General features: G+C 36.6%; 1 protein-coding gene across 6 annotated transcripts in view; it reads left to right on the top strand.

Annotated features, from left to right (window-relative positions):
- Nucleotides 1–19,893, top strand: part of KAT6B (lysine acetyltransferase 6B) — a 93,950-nt gene extending 74,057 nt beyond the window's left edge. For all 6 annotated transcript variants that reach the window (XM_052678211.1, XM_052678209.1, XM_052678207.1 and 3 more), the window contains 5 exons: nt 9,248–9,479; nt 10,130–10,289; nt 10,896–11,162; nt 12,362–12,665; nt 14,119–19,893. In XM_052678211.1, the coding sequence (XP_052534171.1) occupies nt 9,248–9,479; nt 10,130–10,289; nt 10,896–11,162; nt 12,362–12,665; nt 14,119–16,604 (3,449 nt within the window). In that variant the 3' untranslated portion in view covers nt 16,605–19,893. The remainder of the gene's footprint in view (nt 1–9,247; nt 9,480–10,129; nt 10,290–10,895; nt 11,163–12,361; nt 12,666–14,118) is intronic.
- The last annotated feature ends 322 nt before the right edge of the window (nt 19,894–20,215 follow it).

The raw sequence follows: 20,215 nt of genomic DNA on the forward strand, positions 1-20,215 counted from the left end.
CTGATTTGTACCAGTTTCTTCTTCCCCATCAGAATTCCTTCTCTTTTCATTGTTTATCTGTTCCTTGTGAAGTGATTATTTTTGTGTGACGAAAGAAACTCGTTTAAATGTTTCTGGGATTCTGTTTGAATTCTTTGTTTTGTGTGTGTTTTCTGTTTTGTTTTTCTGTATATTTGGGAATATAGGTGCTGACTCTTCAACCTTTTGTACCACTTACTGCATACAACTGTAATACCTTTAAATAGAGCTGTTTTTTTCATTAGTTCAAGCTAGCTACTGCTTCTGTTCTGGAAATATGGCTAGTGATGAAAGAGAAGAAAAATTAACAGCAACAAAAAACACTCCTTATATTTCATATGACTTGAGGAGTTCTCTTCTTGTACGAGGAAAGTATTAATGTCCTTGTTTGCTCATTTCCCTGTATCTGATATCTCTTTCTTGGTCAAGTAATTTTGTTCTTGCTTCTTTCAAATAGTTGAGTAAATCTGAAGTCCTCATTTGCAGAAGCAACAGAGTACCAACAACAGCAGCACTTGTATAACAGTTAATGCATATCACTAAGCAAGGCACATTTCCAAAGTAGGAGAGGAACAAAAATTTGGTGCAACAAATAAAGAGAAAATAATCTCTTAATGTAAAGAAAGTAATTATGTCTATTTTCTTAAATGCTTTTCACGAGCAAGCATCAGAACAATTCATAAAAGAGGTTGGTACCGTAACTCTTGTTTGTACATTGTTAACTGTGAGGGAGAGGTCTGCTCTTTGGCTCAAAGCCACTTAGATTTCTGTCAACATTCATTAGGCTATACTGCTTCTCACTAGGAGGTAACTAAGCAAAAGGCTGTGTATGAGATTTGTTGTGGTGGTGGATTCATTTGTCACTGACAGCTTTGAAGAACTTGGCTGTAGATCTGGAACCTACAGCCTATTTCTTTGATCTCTCTTCTGGTCCTATCTTCTCTACTGTGAATTCCTGCAATCATTTGTGAACATTCAATGGTTTGAGAGCTTTTTTATGTATGTACTGAATCAAAAAAATATTCTGGGCTAAAATAAAGTGAAGAGGAAGGACAGATGTCCTTGAAGATTCTTGTTAAACCCAGCTTGTTTACTGATCCTATATACTTTCATTGAAAATTAGGGGACGGATTAGAAAATAAATAGGCTAGTGAATAGGACAAAAAAAAAAAAAAAGTCCCTTCCAAGTGAGTTTTCATTTTTCACTAGGAAACTGGAATGAGACAAAATAGAGAAGTTACCATGGTATGGAAATGGTGTTGTTTCTTCTTTTGAGTATGCTTAAAAATAAGCTGTGCAGGACTATTAACAGATGTTCTAAATGGCTAAAAGAGAGTGGAAGTAATAAGAAGAGGTATTGTTTTATTCTGCATTATGATCTGTTCACGTATGTTTTCTGTATATCCTTAGCTAGTGGTGTTTGTTTTAATGAGCTATGTTGGCTTATCTTATAGTAGCAGGTTGAGGGGGTAACAGAGAAAACTCAGTGCTCAGTTGGTAATGAGGCCTTGAATTAACTAAGTAAGTTGTTTATACTTACTTATAAATTAACTTCTGGAAAGTAAAGCAGAAAAAAAGTTGAGATGGATTCTGTAATGGAACATGGCTGTTAGTGGAGTTAAGATATCCATGTGTATGATATTTAAGTTGTAGTATGCTGATGGACCTGTTTGGAACCACTTCTAAGGCCTGTGTGCTGCTTAGAGCTAGTTTCTACTCTTTTTATAAGTGTGAATATAGAATCGATAATCTAAACCCCTTGATCTGGTCATAGGAAGTAGTGCACTGGCCAAAAGTAATATTTGGAGGGGAAAAAACCAAACCACTAGTTTGTGTAATTTTGTTTGTTTTTTAATTTCTAATTACTTTAACAAAATATGAAGTAGAAATAATGTGAAAAATGAGGATGGATAAACTCCTTCCATAGACAGATGTCAGTATTTGTTTCCAAAATTTGATATGAAGGTGATTTACAGCTCTCTGTAACAAATATTGAAATACAGCACAAATGCAGTCTATAAATAAATCTACCTTGGGGGAAAAAAAATAACTGTATACGGTTACACTTTGCTATGCTCTGTGATTAGAACATAGATGGGGAATGAAGTGAAATCATTTATCTCATAACCGGGAGCATTTTGATGTTCCCTTTCACACAGTACAATCCTGAACTGTTTCAGTACTGTTGAGGGTATGGCAAACAGCAGCACAGAGTAAGAAGGAAAGGTTGAGGGTAGAGAGGAACAGGATTACTTTTTTTCTTATGGACCTCTCTGCAAAAATGCATACTTAAACTACACTTAAGAAATCAGCACTTCTAAAGTAACAATTTGAATAAAGCGAGTCTGCTATTTTCTGTGATGACCAATATTGAATCTCTCTCTTTTTTTTATTTTTAAATTACTAACTTGCTTGTGTATTGCAATACAGAGTACTGTGTCAATCTTATGGCTGTTTTTGTTGATTTTTGTTTACAGGTGTATTGTGGCCGAATGAAAGGCAGAGCTATGTGCCTTTTTCTCTCTTTTCCTTTAAAAGGGGGCTGAAGGTCTGTGAGAGCTGTAAATTTGTGAGGGAGCTTGAATGCTGCTGCTTATTTTATGTTCTTTTCTTGACGATTGATTATGTTGCTGACCTCAAGGCATGAGTTTGGCCTCTCCTAAATAACTAATAAGGAACATTCTGTCAAGCTGAGATTTAGATGAGGGTGGAATAAAGATGGATTTTGAATCAAGCTTTGTTGACCTAAGATTATTCCAAGAAAATCATCCTCTTGGGATTTCTTGGCATCACTTTTATATAGCTTCAAGACACTGTGCATTTATCAGAGCTGCAAAAGAAATCGGGCATGTCACTTCACATAAAAAAAGCTGAGAGTGTTCTAACTGAAGAGCATCTTTATTTCAGCTGGAATTTAAAGCACCTAAAAGGCAAGGTGAAACATAGTAGCAATAAAAACAAATTTTTGTTGAACAAAGCTGTGCTTATAGGGCATGAGTAAACAGGAGAAGCCGTCTGCTTGAGATTGGTGATTGAAAACAGATTTTAATTAAGTTACTGCATCTTCAGTGGTCAAAAATTTCTGCTTTTGACTGCATAGAGGTGTTGTACTACAGCAAGTCAATGGACAAAGCAGGTATTTGTTTGAGATGTGTAGCTTGTTGCTCCATTTATTGAGGCACCTCTAACATCACAGCAAGATGTCTCAGCTCAATGAGATAACCTTGTAGCTTTCTTAACAGATGTCTTCCATTGCTCATGCCATTACTTATCAAGCGGTTCTACTTGCTTGTAAAAAAAAAAAATGACTTTTTTGCTTACTGCTGTTTTGAGTAACAGTAGATGTTTAGAAGATTGCCATGTCTTGAGCTTAGTTTTTTGATGTCCACTGTTATAAATTGATTTTTTCATTTGTTTGATAATACATGCTTTTTAAATCACAATTTCTGTATCTACTGGCTGAAGTATCGTGGTTTGTTTCTGTAACAACCTCCTTTATCTGCTGGATCTTTTTTCAAAATCTTACTTGGTTAATTTCTTGCTCTACAATGTGCTTTAGTGTAACGAACAGCAATGATGATTTTGCAGCCTGTGTAAGACAAAAATGCAGTGATCTTTTACTTTAAAGAGTGTTGGTGTCATGACCGCTTAGCTTAGCGAAAACAGCATTTGTAGTGATGTGTTTCTTTTTCAAGGTGTGTCTTTTAGCTTTTCAGTTCTGACTCCCCATTTTATTTTTTTGCTTATGCTCTTCAGTATTACAAAGCTCTCTCTTGCAGGTAGGAGTAAAAGATTGATAGGAAGAGACTGTGGGCTCAGAATCTTGGTTATTTGCTCTAAAATTGCTAAAACTCTCTCTGCTACAGTTCCCAGATATCAGTCGCTCTCCAAGTGGCAGCAATTTTCCTGAGCTTGGAAAAAGTCTAGGAGAGTAACGTTAACAGCTAGATAAGACATTTGCTCTCTTCTGGTGAGTTGGATATGAAAGGCATGCTTGCTGTCTGACTTTTTGGCCTCAGGGCCTTGGAAAGGTTGTGGGTATGTTCAGTTTATTTGTTAGGTTAGGCATAGTCAGTCCTACAGTCAGTCTTCCTGTCTTGTCCATTGGAATTTTATTCTATGAGTATGTAGATCCTATAAAATGGCAATCATACAGATTTTTCAAATGAGCAAGCTTGCTTTATTTCTTTAGTAGTATTTATGAAGGTAATGGCAATTTTTAAAAGATATTCATTTTACAGTTGCAGAAACTCCTTAGTGTTTGGTATCACTTATTTGTTAATTTTAAGATGTAAATTTAAATGATTGAGTGATTTAGTAAAATATTGTATTCAAAATTGAGAACACTCTGGTCATGTTAATTATCTTATAAAATGCTTCAGTCACTGGCAAATTTATTCATCAAATTTATGGTCAGGACTGATGCCCCCTACGCATGCAAGCCTCTCCTTTAAGGGTACTTCAGTTTCTTTTCTCTTGTTCCTGCTTTCACTCCACTTGTAAGTAGTCTACTTCGTAAACAGAACCTTCACTCAAGGGGTTTACTGGCATCTGGCTCAGATAAAATAAGTGTTAGCTAATTAGTTTGCTCAAAGGATGCCTTTTGTTGGTCTGACTGTAATGCAGTCATCTTTACCTTTCCTTCACTTCATGAAGGGAATTTGTTTAGCCCTAACCTCTTCTGTGAAGCTTTCTATAAAGGATCTAAAGGTTTTGGGCCCCCTGTGTAGAGCTTACTTGGGGATATGGAAAGGAATAAGAGCTGGCATTATTTCTTGTAACAATAATGAGAGAATCTTTGGCTTACTCTGTTTATGAAGAAGGCCTTTCTTCAGCCGTACAAAGAAGAAAAGAGAATATAGCAAGTTGTTCCATGATCTGAGCATCTCAAGTTACATCTAGTCTTTTCTTTCTTGTAATGTTTGTGTGGATCTTGGGGTTGGAGTCCTTTGAAGCTGCCTTAAAAGCGCTTTCAAAGAGAGTACTGACACCTATTTAAGGTCTTCTATCCTTGACCTTCCATTGACATAGATAAGAACTGTCCAGAAGCACACAATAGCTATGGAGAAAATGGTAACGTGAGTTACAGTTTTAGTGATCATAAGTCTTAATAAGCTCACACTTTCACCTTACCCATATCTGCCTTCTACTTTTGGTCACTCCTCTGTACAAGGAATGCTGAGCTGACCTAACTGAACTGTCCTGTCTGTTACGATTTTTCCAACTATCCTTTTGAACCTATCCTCAGCTTCGTATAAATTTAAAACCAATTGTTTGGTTTCTGTAAGATAAAAGGAAGTCTCTTAGGATAACTTCAAATACTGTTTTGAAGAGTATCTTCATTTTAGATACTCGTATTTCCACAACTTCTCTTGGCAGCCTGTTCCAGCACCTCACCAATCTCTCAGTTAAAAACATCCCCCTGACATCAAATCTAAGTCTCCCTTCTTTTAGTTTAAAACCATTCCCCCTTGTTCTATCACAATCTACTTGTGTAAAAAGCTGATACAAATAAATAAACTTGAAGTGCACCTAAAGCTGCATGCTTCAGTGCCGTAGGACTGAAAGGCAGATAGATGATCTGACCCCAAGTTTTGAGAAAGGGAGATACGAGTCAGTTCACCTCACATCAGTATTGTGCAAATTAGTAGAAAGTACATTGAAGAACAGTACTAGTAATCCCGTAGATAAATGCAGTGCATGGAGAAAAGGAATGGACTCTGCTGTTTGCAAAAGCATTTGTACTTAACAAATCGTAGCAATCACTGAGGAGGTGTTAAGAAGCAAGGAGTTGAAACAGATCTGATGGGTTCTTTTTGTTCAGTGAAATCCAAGCTAATTGTTTGTGAACTTCACAAGATGGTTGGTCTGTTCTGTGGTTGTTTTTTTCTGTTGGCTACTGTCATAGCAGGGTACTGGCAGTTGAACCTTCAATCTCACAGTTTTACCTGTTCCAAGAAACCAGACTGAGTGTAATGAAGGAAGCAGTAGATAACTAAGATTTTTGGAGGTGTGCACAGTTGTGTTAATGTTACTGTTTTTGCATAAGCGTTCTGCGAACTTTGCTGTACCTATTTATTTCAGGGGAGTTACATACTAAAAATGCAGCAGATTGAAAGTACAAGATAACTACTCAGGTTAATTTCTTCATTTATATGTTTTAATGTCTGATTATCTCCTACATCTGTGATGAAGGCTTAAAATATATGCATCCTGCACTAATTTTCCCTTTCTCAGCTTGATTTTTTTTTTTTAATTGTTGAAAATGTTGAGGAAGATAAAATCTTAGTGACTCAGCAGAGGTTTGCATGACAGAAATTAAAAGGTTCTAATAGCATGTGGCATGTTGCTTCACTCTGAAAGCTGGAGATAGACAGGAAATAAAAATCTTTAATGGTATTTTGTCTTTTTAAATTTGCAGTAGCATCACTTCTGTGCTCAGATGATGAGACAGACAGCTCTTTGTTCTCCTAGGTTAGGTCTTAAATTTTTTAAGTTCTTATCTTTTTTTAGCGTACAGTTTTACTCTTGGAGATGAAGAAGAGCTATATTTTGTCCTCTGAATTTTGCCATTGTTCATAATCTCAAATCAGGGGTCATAGTTTGAGAATTCCTTCAGGTTTTCACTTTGAGGCTTTCCATTATTAAGGTTAGTTAGACATAATGACACTAGGAGTATATGTTTAGCAGGGGCATATTGTGTTCATTTCAGATGCTTCAGGATAGATACATGAGCTATCAAGACCACTGGTTTTTTAAATGTATCTGAAACTTAGATCAATTATTTGGTATCTCTTTGGTAAGTTTAATAGATATTCAAATCACAGAATCTTAAAAAAGAAACTTACTCAGCATTTCTCAGGTGCAACTAAGACTGTTAGCTCACATCTGTGGTCCTGATACTATAGAATGTGAGCATCTTGATTAAGCATAAGTTATATTAGAAAGGTAGGGGAAAAATATTAAGTTATTACTGTTCTCTTGAAGTTTGAGTATTTCAGTATAGAACAAAATGTTGAAATGACCTCTAAGAACTAACCTCAGAGTCCTCAGCCATTGGAAGAAACTGATGTGCAAGGATATACGAGTAAGGTACTAAAACTATTTGCAATTGCCTAATTAATATTGCCAAACTCTTCATAGTGGTTTCTTATGAAGTCTTCTGAAATGTTTACCAAGGAGTTGTAGTTGCAACGGTTTAGTTCATGAGCGAAATGGAAGCTGAGGAAGCTTACAGACACTTTCTGTATCAGAGATTTTTTTGAATATTAAGTTAATAGTTTAAATTGTACAGTTACTTGAGGTCAATTATAAGTTCTCTCTATGGAATTATCTTAAAATCCAGATTTGCTTTTTTTCCTTTCTGTATTGTAACTCCTGCCACTACTTGTACTTCTGCAGATTTTTCTATGGCAATTGACATCTTAGTATAGAACTTGATTTTATATGTTATGAACAAGCTGATGCAAAATTGATTCAAATAGAGTTTTGTCTGAAATTATGCAAAATGGACAGTACATAGTCTAAGTCTTCGTTTGTGCGTTTGGAAATAAAATAATTCTTCCTCTTTATACTAGTCAAGATGCAGTCTGCTCTTTTGAATATCTAAATTTCTACCAACAAGTTACATGCAGTACTAAGATGCATCGTCTGACTACAGAGTTTTAATGTGAGACAACTTCAGATGTTCAAAACGACCTTCCTTTTCTTAAACTAGAACAACTGCCTTTCTGTGGTAGCACTGATTCTGTAAGATAGAATAAATTTACTTACTGAGTTTGCAGTGATACCTTGCAAATATAGGCAGACTTTATGTAGCCATCTATGTGCCATGTTAGAAGTAGGTGAATGTGGGACAGCATTCCTCTTGGAAACTCAGGCATTGTATATCATGCTAGTGAATATGAAGATGATACTGCTTAGTTCATTATCTGTGTTGTTGCTCATCACTTGGAAAGTAGTGGTATGTTTGCTTTTCTGTTCAAACATTTTAATTCACACTGCAGATTACATCTCGATGACCAGTGTGTATGTGTTTCCCAAATTCTTGTGTGTTTTCCCCCCAAAAAAGTGAAGACTCTTGTTTAAGGCTCAGTGAAAATACATGTCTGTATGTGTGCATTTTATACTTAATTTATATGTGTGTGTACAATTTGAATATAGTAGAATATGTAGCAAAACAGCCACTACTTCACCCAGTAGATCTTTATTGAAGTAGGCTATGAGAAACTTTGTGAGGAAGAAGTTCATGAGGATTTGCTCAGCACACGTGGCATGGATGTACTGCATATGTCTTAAAACAGTCTCTTAAAGGAGGGTTCCAACTTTTTAAGTGAAGTATTTCAGAAGAATATTAATAGGCAAAAACCATGTATGCTGGTGGTTTCCAGGTGACCTGGAGTACTGCAGTTCTGTAAGTGTGATGGTCCTGGTTTATGATGGAATCAGCATTTTTTAAACCTCATGTTTCAAGGCACCTGTTTTTGGTAGCAATTGTAAAGGCACAGCACGGAATCTTACTGTGGAGGGATGAATTACACTGGAAGGACACATCTTATTATTTTTATTTTTTTCCTTTTCCTTAATTAGTTTTAAAGGACTTAATACATATGTAGGATATAAAATAGCATTGTGTGTTATATGTGGGAAAACAAATTTTATCATAGCCGATCAGATCTTGAATTATGTGAATGTTCTTGAATGTGAACTGAGGGAGATTTTTGTTTTTTTTTTGTTTCTAAGTAATTCTGGTAATTCAGTTTGTCAATTACGTATCACCTCAAATATAATAACCAAGTGCTTGATCAAAAACTTCTGTCACTTGAGGCTTCATGAAGGAAACAAACCGTAGTGGTGTTATGCATGACAGTTCCTCTTGAGATTCTTCTGAAAATTCTTGGCTTCAGTTGTGTAGAAGTTTCTCAAAAGGTCAGGCAGCTGTAGTTCTAAATGAGAACATGTATGATGAGACCTGCAGAAACTTGTTAGCTTGTTGATTTGTTCGATTCTCATGATGTATTATCTGAATCTCTTAGAAGAAATTAATCTTTTTAATGTAGCTGTAGTAATGGAAAAAAATGTCTTCTGTGGATAGGATTTCCTTAATTACAAGAGCTACTAATGAAGTAATCAGTTATGCTGAGCTCTCTATTAATACCATTTTTTAAACTGTAATTTAAATGTTCAATTTTGTTCTCTCACTAAGATGTTTTATTTCTCTTCATTCCAGGCTATTTACTTTCTAGAAGAGAGGGTCAAGCAGGATCCCCTGAAAAGCCATTATCTGATCTGGGTCGTCTCTCTTATTTGGCTTACTGGAAAAGTGTAATATTAGAATATCTTAACTGCCACCATGAAAAGCAAATCAGCATCAAAGGAATGAGTCGAGCTACTGGAATGTGTCCACATGATATTGCCACAACTCTGCAGCAGCATAGCATGATAGATAAAAGGGAAGATAGGTCAGTAAATATTATATACATTTTTAAAGTGATGAGACAAAACATTTACTTTCTCTGCATACAAAACACTTGTTACAATAAATGACTCTGTTAAATTCTGACTTTAAAATATCCACCTTACTGAGGAAGTCAGTCAGGCTGGACTTCTTTTTAATGAGGTCCTTCATAAAGACTTCTTAAGAAAGAAATAAAGAAATGAGGTACATTTCTGTTTTGTTAGAAGACCTATATTTATAAATTGCTTTCTTGTCCACTTAGCTGCCATATTCAGATTCAGTATTAACATGTTTCTTATTTCTTGATCCCCCGTGTTTTCTGATTTTATTTGTATGTCGTATTAAAAGTGGAAGCTGCTCTGCCAGACTGACTGAAGGCTCACTAAACCTATTGAATGGATTTAGAGTGATTGATTATTACAACTTAACTTTCCTCTCTGCTCTAGTAATGTTTAGCACTGAGCTTTCCTTTCATGAACTGTGACTTCCTCACTTTCTCATAAGTCAGCAGTCTGTGTCATCTGTGTGTGTCAGCTGAGGTCTTGTTCTTTACCCATCTACTTTCACAGGTTATTGTGTAAAAGGACTTAAACTGTAGGAAGAGTGTTTTAGATGATAACTTTCTAAAATAAAATGTTATTTATTCAATTGTAGATTTGTAATTATTAGAAGGGAAAAGCTGATTTCAAGTCATATGGAGAAACTGAAAGCAAACCCACGTGTTAATGAAGTAGATCCTGAAAGCTTGAGATGGACTCCTCTGTTAGTTTCTAATGCTGCAGTTTCTGAAGAAGAGAGAGAAGCAGAAAAGGAGGTAATAGCAGCAACTTTTCTTCTGAGTTTTCTTTTGATTTTGTCAACTCCTAAAATTCAGCAATAGGCTGCCTTAAATAAATTATACTTGTAATTTTCACCTTTATTTAATGATGGAGGACACTGGTATTATTGTAATGTGCATTTTTTGGAGTAAGATGTAGTAAATGTTGTGGGATGTGTATGAAAACTTTAAACCTGCAGCAGTTGTTATGAAGTTGTATTTATCACTCCTGAGGTAGTTGAGGAGCATGTAATCAGATCAAATTTGGTGCAGAGCTCAGGGGCTGCAGTGTCAATCGATTCTTTGTTATGAACTTGCTCAAAGTGATCCATGTCAGTGGGCATGTAATGTAGTGCTAAAGGACTTAAATCAATTCGCTGCATCATTAATAGTGCTAAATATCCCATGAAATGCAATCTTCTTTGGTTTGTTATCCTAACTGTTGTAAAGGAGCTAGTAGATGATTCAGCTGAAATGTTGTTGCTGGGTTAGCCAGCAGTGCTAATCAGGATTGACTTATGGTAACTCTTTAGCACAATGTAAAGGATATGGCTAAGTAAATGCTGTTTTAGTGACCCATTATTTTAACCCTCAACCCTTCAGGCTGAGCGTCTGATGGAGCAAGCTAGCTGCTGGGAAAAGGAAGAGCAAGAAATATTCTCCACAAGATCTAACAGTAGGCAATCACCTGCAAAAGTACAATCTAAAAATAAATATTTGCGATCTCCAGAAAATGTGGCAGTGGTGGGGGAACGAGGGCAATCCACAGAGCAATCTAAGGAGAGCAGTGAGGAGGATGGTGGGGATGAGAGTCAGCAGAGTTCGCCTCCCCGGCTGACAAAGCCACAGTCGCTGGCCATGAAAAGAAAGGTGCGTTACTTCAGTGACCTGATTAAAGTCATTCAGCTCTGATTTCAGTCGAGTCATTGTGATCACAGTAACAACGTATTTTGTTCTCGGGTATTTATTGGACTGTTCTTTTCTGTATTATTAGAGCTCTCAGTGCCCTCCTCTATTTATTTTTTCCCTCTACCAGTCTACTCTTTATCTTTTGGGTGTTTTTTTTTCTGTCTTACAAATCTTTCTCATGTAGAGACAAACACACAAAAAGCAAACAAACAAACAAAAAAACCCCGACAAACCAGAACCACAATTTCATGTTGATTTTTAAACTGGTGACTGCCCTCTGCTGTTTGGGATCGGTATTGGTTCGACATTGTAACTGTTTTTTTCTTAATAAGATGGACTCCAGCTTGTAGTGTTTGTATTTATAATTTGTTAATATTGAAGGTCTGTAAAGGGAGTACTTTATTTTTCAAATAAGAATGCGCTTAAACCCTTATTCTTCTCTTTTCCAGGCAATTTAACTTTGACTTGTTTAAATTACTGAATTATGGTACCCCAAAATTTTAAAGCATTTGGCTTAGAACATGTATTTAAGTGCCTCTGAGAACTAGGAAATTTTAGAAAAACTTCAAAGAAACTGTGAATCCTAGAGAAAAATTAAAGCACAACAATAGAAATAAAAACTGTTAGACAGTTTTTTTTTATAGCAGTTGACTGTGTGATTCTTTAATGTACTGCTAAGATCAATAGAAAGCTTCAGGTGCATTTTATTTTGCTTTTATTTATTTATTTTTTTAAACCTAAGTATTTATTTCTAAAATATCAGAAGCTAGAAATGTAGAAAGAAAAATTGTCTGATCTTTGTAAATGTTGTTGGGGAATTCTAAATTTACAGAGGAAAAACTTGTAAATGCAGTTTATGCAGTACTGCTTTGAATGTTATTCAACAAAAATAGAAGGTAGAAATTACTACTATATAAAGAAACTTCTAGTCTTCATTTATCACTTACAGAAAGGTTTGTGTCCATGCATGCATTCATACCTATTTTAACTGTTTACCGTTCAGACTTTTGCTGGTAGGTTGTCTATATTTGAAGTTGATGCAATATAAGCTATCTTTTTTTGAGTAAGTAAATTGATTGATGTGAACTCACTTATTTGTGCACTGAGTCAACAAAACACGGGAATGTAGAAAGAGTTATACTTGTGGAATTGTTTTTCAGAGACCTTTCCTACTGAAAAAGAAAAGAGGTCGTAAACGCAGAAGGATTAATAGCAGTGTTACAACAGAGACTATTTCTGAAACTACAGAGGTGTTGAATGAGCCATTTGATAACTCAGATGAAGAACGTCCCATGCCACAGCTGGAGCCTACCTGTGAGATGGATGGGGAAGATGATGACTTGAAGCCTGTGATTAGAAAAGCTTTTGAGTATCAGTCAGGGCAGCAGAAACAGGAGAAGGAGGAAGAGCAGAAAAAAGAGGAGAAAGACATTCATTGCTACAGGAGTGATGACCATTGTACAGGTAAGCTGAAAATGTTTTTATCTTAATAAATTGAATTTATCATGTGAATTTCAAAGGAAACTTTTTATGTCATAAATAGGAAAGTTTTACCATTTTCTTAGAAGATAACATTCTTCATTATGCTTTCATCTCAGAGGTGGTACTGCAAGCCAGTGATCTCACATTATTTATTAGAATTCAATGATGGCTGCAGGTTTTTTTGTTTTGCTTTGTTTCTATAGTGTTTACATTTTTTTTTGTTGTTATCCCTGACTCATAGTAATATAATCTCTTTTTTGCTCAGAAAAAAAAAGTTTTCCATCTGAAATACTGCAGGCCATGCTATGTTGCCAAAAATAACTTATGTTTCTGCAACAAGGGCACTTACATACTCCACAGAGCAAGTGTATCCATTAGAATATTGTTTAATATTGTTCTTGTATCTTGGTTATGGATATAAAGAAAAAGTAAGATTCGAATTATACATACCTTTCTATTCAGGATTGTTGATAATTCAACGTGTGCAGTTTCTGGGGGAGCAGTACCTGTTTTTCCCCATAGAACAGAGAGAAAATTTTAACTATGTTCCTTCAAAGCTGTTTATCTAATTTGATTTCATGGAGCAGAAAAGCTAATGGATGACTGGTGAAGCTGATGATGATCTACTCTAGATGTATATTAATTTCCTGACCTCCTGGCTTTCAAACTACTTTCTTAAGTTCTAATTCCAGAATACATTACTGGATCTTCAGGTTTACAAATTTTCTTTAAGAAACCAGTTGGTAGTACTTTAGTACTTAATAATTGCTTGAGAGGCTTAATCTTTGTGATCCTTTGTTGGGAGACCATCCACTGATTTGTCTTAAAACAGCTTTTGTTCAACCAGAAAAGCCATGCTTATGAGTGTTGATACTGTTACAAACCAGTCCACAGGTACATTAGAATATTACTGCTTTTTTGTTCTTCTTGATAGAAAATGAATTAAACTGATAGAAGCAAATTCAATGTTTTAGCTACAGCCCAGTGGTCAGGTTTGTACTCCATTAACAAGACAAGCCTGATACTGTGTATTAGTCCACAGACCATGTCATTGCATTAATTGACTGTAAGAGTGTTATAACACTACACTGAGAGGCAGAAACTGGCAGAGGAATATCACTGAAGCCTTTACACTCCCAAATGAGAATTCTAGTATCTGGGGAGAGAGAAGAATGAATGTGTTTGGGAAGGTTTATTTTTTTATAGTCAGAGGATTAATTTAGTGTTCTGATGTGATCTATGTTGCTTAATTTCAATTATCTTTTGTTTTTCGTAGTGCGTTAGGATTTGTACCACCTGTTTGTAACTCCTGTTCTAGAGTTTCTTGGTGCATTTTGAATTTATAAATTACTTTGGATTCATGTTTGCAAGTATTGATTTAGTACTTTGTGCAAGCTAAGACTTTTGTTTTGTCTCTATTTATTGCCTCCCAAAGATAATACAGAGGATGTAGCTGTATTGGAAGAAGGCACTAAAGACAATCTTGAACCTTTAAAGAGTAAGCAGGGTTGGCCCAAAGGAGTTAAGCGCGGTCCATCTAAATGGCGGCAAAACAAAGAAAGAAAACCTGGCTTTAAGCTTAATTTATACACTCCACCTGAGACTCCTATGGAGCCTGACTATCAGATGCTGGTGGAAGAACAAAAGGAAGTAGCTGAAGATAAGCCCTGTCCAGTTCCAGCTGTTACAGAGGAAGAGATTAAAGAGCCTGTTGAAGTATTACCTCCGCTGGATGATGAGGAAAAAGAGAGAGAACCTGAACCTCTGCATCCACCTGGTGAACCCTACGAAAAACAAGAAAATGATGCAGTGAAAGCTGGGGAAGAAGAAAGGAATGTAGAAGACAGTGAAATCAATACAAAAGATGCAGAAAAAGATAAACCAGAAGAGGTTTTTCTGCAAAAAGAGGAGTCCATGCACTTGGATGATCATGATGAGGAAGAGGAAGATGATGAAGAACCTTCTCACAATGAAGATCATGATGCAGATGATGAAGATGATAGCCACATGGGTTCAGCAGAAGTGGAGAAGGAGGATTTGCCTGCCGAAGCTTTCAAAGAAATGCTGGAAACGCAGCAGTCTTTTTTAGACGTAAACGTTCAGAGTGGTAATTCAAATCAGGAGGACTTGATGGATTGTGGTGTGGACCTTGCAGCCGATGAGTGTGAAAGTGACCAGAAGGAAGTAGCTACAGATTCAGACCCAGTGCCGGAATCTGATGATGATCATACCGAAAACAATCAGGACCAAAAAGCTGGTGAAGAATTACATTCCGATTTCAAGGGAGAGAGTAATGAGACTATGGAGATTGATTCTGAGACAGTTCAAGCAGTACAGTCTCTAACTCAAGAAGCAAGTGAACAGGAAGATACCTTTCAGGATTGTGCGGAGACTCAGGAGGCCTGTAGAAGTTTGCAAAACTACGCCCATACAGACCAAAGCCCCCAAATGACCACGCTGGATGATTGTCAGCAGTCTGACCACAGCAGCCCAGTTTCCTCTGTGCACTCTCATCCCAGCCAGTCAGTTCGTTCTGTTAATAGTCCAAATGTTGCTCCGTTAGAGAACAACTATGCTCAGATCAGCCCAGATCAAAGTGCCATTTCTGTGCCATCTCTACAGAACATGGAGACTAGCCCAATGATGGATGTTCCCTCAGTTTCTGATCATTCACAACAAGTTGTGGATAGTGGCTTTAGTGATTTAGGAAGCATTGAGAGCACAACAGAAAACTATGAAAACCCAAGCAGTTATGACTCTACAATGGGTAGTAGTATCTGTGGAAACAACTCTTCACAAAATAGTTGCTCATACAGTAGCCTTACATCTAGCAACCTAACACAGAGTAGCTGTGCAGTGACACAGCAGATGTCTAATATTAACGGAAGCTGTAGTATGATGCAGCAAACAAACATCAGTTCTCCTCCCACTTGCAACGTGAAATCTCCCCAAGGTTGTGTTGTTGAAAGGCCTCCAAGCAGCAACCAGCAGTTATCTCAGTGCAGCATGGCCGCTAATTTTACACCACCTATGCAGTTAACTGAAATCCCTGAAGCTGGCAATGCCAACATTGGCTTATATGAAAGAATGGGTCAGAACGAATTCGGACCAGGACACTACTCGCAGCCATCAGCCACCTTCAGCCTTGCCAAACTGCAGCAGTTAACTAACACGCTTATGGATCATTCTTTGCCTTACAGCCATTCAGCTGCTGTAACTTCCTATGCAAACAGTGCCTCTTTGTCCACTCCCCTAAGTAATACAGGGCTTGTTCAGCTTTCTCAGTCTCCACATGCTGTTCCTGGAGGACCACAAGCACAGGCTACCATGACTCCTCCCCCCAACCTTACTCCTCCTCCCATGAATTTGCCACCTCCCCTTTTGCAGCGTAACATGACTTCATCGAATATTGGAATATCCCACACCCAAAGACTGCAGACTCAGATGGCCAGCAAAGGTCACGTTTCTGTAAGAACCAAATCTACACCTCTGCCACCTGCTGCAGCGGCCCATCAGCCCCAGATTTATGGCCGTGCTTCACAAACTGTGGCCATGCAAGGGCCCACACGGACCTTAACAATGCAGCGTGGTATGAACATGAGTGTAAATTTGATGCCAGCCCCAGCTTATAATGTCAATTCAGTGAACATGAATATGAATACCCTTAATGCTATGAATGGTTATAGTATGTCCCAGCCAATGATGAATAGTGGATATCACAGTAATCATGGGTATATGAATCAAACTCCCCAGTACCCTATGCAGATGCAGATGGGGATGATGGGAACCCAGCCATATGCACAGCAGCCAATGCAGACAGCACCCCACAGTAACATGATGTACAGTCCTCCGGGGCATCATGGCTACATGAACACAGGCATGTCTAAACAGTCTCTTAATGGCTCCTACATGAGAAGGTAGGCCCTTTGGAGTAACAAACTACCAAACTGGCGTATTGGATTGATCTGCACAAGTATCTTTTGGAGAGTACGATTTCAAAACCAGCAATTGGTGTGAACGCAAAAACATTTGTTGGCACCATTTAAAAGCTGTATGCAGCAGAAAGCCTTATACAAGTTTTTCTTTTTTCTTTTTTCTTCTTTTTGTTTGTTTGTTTTGCTTTATCATTTCGGGATTTCTTTTCTTTTGGGGGGGGGACTAGGTGATTTTCCATTTTTCCGTTTATTTCACTGAGCTTGAAGTTCTCTGGAAAGGAAGAACTCTTTCTATGAACTGCAATTACACAGCAGCTGATGGTTCAGAGCCATTTTATGTGCCTGCTCCCATTAAAAAATGTGGATAAATAGACTCCAAAACTATTAGACAGTACTGAATCTTGAGCTTTTCTTTCTCCTTTCCCCACGTGTAAATGCCTTTTAGCAGTTCTTTTATTGTATTATTTTGTTTCTGAAGGTGACACTTCCGCATGCCGCTAATGTCTTTGTTAGTGACAGTGCATTTTGTAGTACTGTACAAGTGTTGTGCTTAACAGTAAGCCATTTCTTAATTTTTTTGCCTTGATTAGGTTACCCTAGTTTGAGGGTAAAAAAAAAAAAAAACAAAAAAACAAAACACAGAACTATATTTTTGTTAATTATAAAACTTGTAAAAAAAATAATAATAAAAAAAAAAGCTGCAAAAGCTATTCACATTTTGGTTAGTTCAAAAGGTTTTATTGCTGTATGTTTAGTGTAAAGTTGAGACTCTTTTCCATTTTAGTGACCGGTTTCTTTGGGGCTGGGGTAGGGAAAAAGGCAGCTTTCTGTTTTATAAATACTGTTTGGGGTTTTTGTTGATTGAAACATCTCAGTGTTTATTTGTCAAGTTTTGAAACACTTTCATATATGTCCAAATACTTGGCAGGATTTAAAAAAAAAAAAATAGTGAATTTGGTGTAAAGTTGCTATTTTATGGAAATGCCTCTAACTTTACATTTTCATTCCATCTGTAGATTTTTCTATCTTTATAAAATATTGGAGTTATTTTTTAAGGGAAAAAATAGAGCAGTAGCGTGTGAATAGCTCAAACTAAGCTTACAGATCGCATGTAAAAAGGCAAAAGTTATTTGTGTCTGTTTATATTGCTTCCTTTTTTGTAGCCTTTGTACCTGTACAGAGTGACTGTAAGGGCCGAACAGAAGAGGCTTGATACATGTAAAAATAGGACCCAGTGACACTCTTGTATTTATCTGTTATCTTTTTAGTCAGTCACTTAAAACGACAAAAGAAAACAAACAAAACAAACAAACAAAAAAAAAACAAGAAAAAAAAAACCTGCAAAGAAACACTCAAGAAACAAACTGCAAAAAACACCCCCCAGCTGTACATTTTAACATAAAATAAATTATGATGAGCCATTTTTAGCCTCTTGTGTCTTGTCATAGTTTGATGTTGCATGGGAATTACTTCCTGAAACAGTGTTTGTTACAGTGCTTTCACATGCTTGATCTAAAGCCCATTAAAGTTGATGGGGTTTGGATTAGGCTGTTAGAGCCTAAGTGTAGGTTACTCATCATAATTGCATACACCTTGTGAAAATAAAGAGTATCTAAGATTATTTTTTTTAATAATCTTATTAAAATATTGAATAAATATGTATTTAATACGTTACAAGGTTGTCAATATTTAATGTATGATTTTTTTTTTTTTCTCCCTATAGACAGTGTCAATATATATGTGAAAGGGTATATGGCAACACGATGCTTGGGATGTGTCTTAGTAATAGAACTAATCTCTTCCTTTCTGCATTGCTGGATTATAAGAAAATACAAACCTTGTGTAGAACCTCTGTGTTCTGCGTATATGCATATATACCTGCACGTACAACATACACAGTTATGAACACTTCTCATCTAGCAATAGAAGGTGCATATAAAATCAAGAAGGACATCTGTCCCAAGGAGCTCCTGAATGCAATAAGTTTTTAAATCAAGTGTGTGTGAATGTATTAAAAAAAAAAAAAAATCTAAGTGCTTTTCAAAATGCTTTTAAAAGGTGAGCATTGCCACTGAATCTCTGTCAACCCCACTCTGACACTGCAAGAAGAACACTGTTTCCCTATTCTAGTCTGTAAAAGAGCTTTACAGGTTTGATTCTTTACACTGAGAAATCAGAGAAAATGTGTCTTTGGTTAAACCCTTTAAGTGTATGGTGTTTCCAAATCAAGAAATGGATTCTACAGATCCAGGCACATAATCTGTTCAATTTTATATAGTGGGCACAGTAGTCTAAAAAGTGGATCTGGATGGGAGATGAAGTATCCTGTGTAATGGTAATTTGGAATAACTTTTTTTTTTTTTTTTTTTTTTTAAGAATGCTTGATATATGGGAGAGAACAATATAACTAATACTTTTTTCACATTTGTTTTATGAAGGCAAAGAGAATTCATAGTACTTAGACTATGTGTGTGTTCGTCTTATGAATTCACTGTCACATTTTGTTATGCTTGGGGAAAGAAAAGGTGAAAACACAGTGTGCAGCCTTTGTGTATAACTAGGACTGCTCGTCTTTATTGAATTATTGTATATCAAAGTAGCACTGTGTCTTGCAATGTTTTACTTACATGTTTTTGTAGTAAATGAAAGACTCTTGGATTTTTATCTACTGCTGTGGAGTTTCAGATTCCCAAGCCTTTAGCAAAGAGGCAAACAGACCTTCATGCCATTTCCGTATGTGGTAACCTGAAACAGAGTATCATGACTCCAGCATATTTCTGAAATTCTGTATTTGCAATGCATGGATTAAAATTTGGGTGGAGAATGATGTATTGTGTGTTGCACAACAGGCAAGTTTCCAGTACTACTTTTTGAGAACCGAATTCCTTTCAGAGGGACAAATGACTTTTGTGAATCTTTTCCCATAGTGACTATTCAGCTACAAATTGCATTACTGCACTGAAATTTCTTCTTAATAAGAACTCTCATCCTCGACAGATCTAGCTGTTCTATGTATTGTCTGCCCATCAGAGTATCAATCTCAATTGTGTGCTCCAGCACCATTCCAGATGAGAATTAGTTTTCTTCTAGTGCCTCAAAAGAATTCTTCACAAAGTTGTAGTAGATGATTCTTGTGAAATGCAGGATGTTTCCTTGCCTGTGCAATCACAGTCTTCCCATAAACAAAAGTCGTGGTTTGACACTAAAACCAAAATGCTTTATTTCCATAGTGTCTTAAAATAAGGAAATAAATGTGCCTCATTCTGCATTGCAGACCTGCTTTCAGACTCAACATTTATGTGACATTTGTGATGTGGTCACTTACTGCTGTAGATTGTGTTGAGTGAGGTTGACTGGTGATTCGATGTGGCTGAGCTGCAAGAGTTGCATACGTTGTGGAAGGTACATGTTCCAGAACTTTGTTTTTTCTGATGTAGTCTAATTGATTCTGCGAGAATCAGGAGCTGAAGGGAAAGAACCTGAGAAGTAAATAATGAAGTATGTTTACTTTAGAATTGTAATTGGCATAGTTATACCAGCAGAATGCTTAAGGCAAGACGTGGTTCTAAGGAAGATTCTTGCCATTGGAGCAGAACC

This window comes from Tympanuchus pallidicinctus, unplaced genomic scaffold (assembly GCF_026119805.1).
Source record: "Tympanuchus pallidicinctus isolate F22 unplaced genomic scaffold, pur_lepc_1.0 scaffold16, whole genome shotgun sequence".
In the NCBI taxonomy this organism is placed as follows: Eukaryota; Metazoa; Chordata; class Aves; order Galliformes; family Phasianidae; genus Tympanuchus; species Tympanuchus pallidicinctus.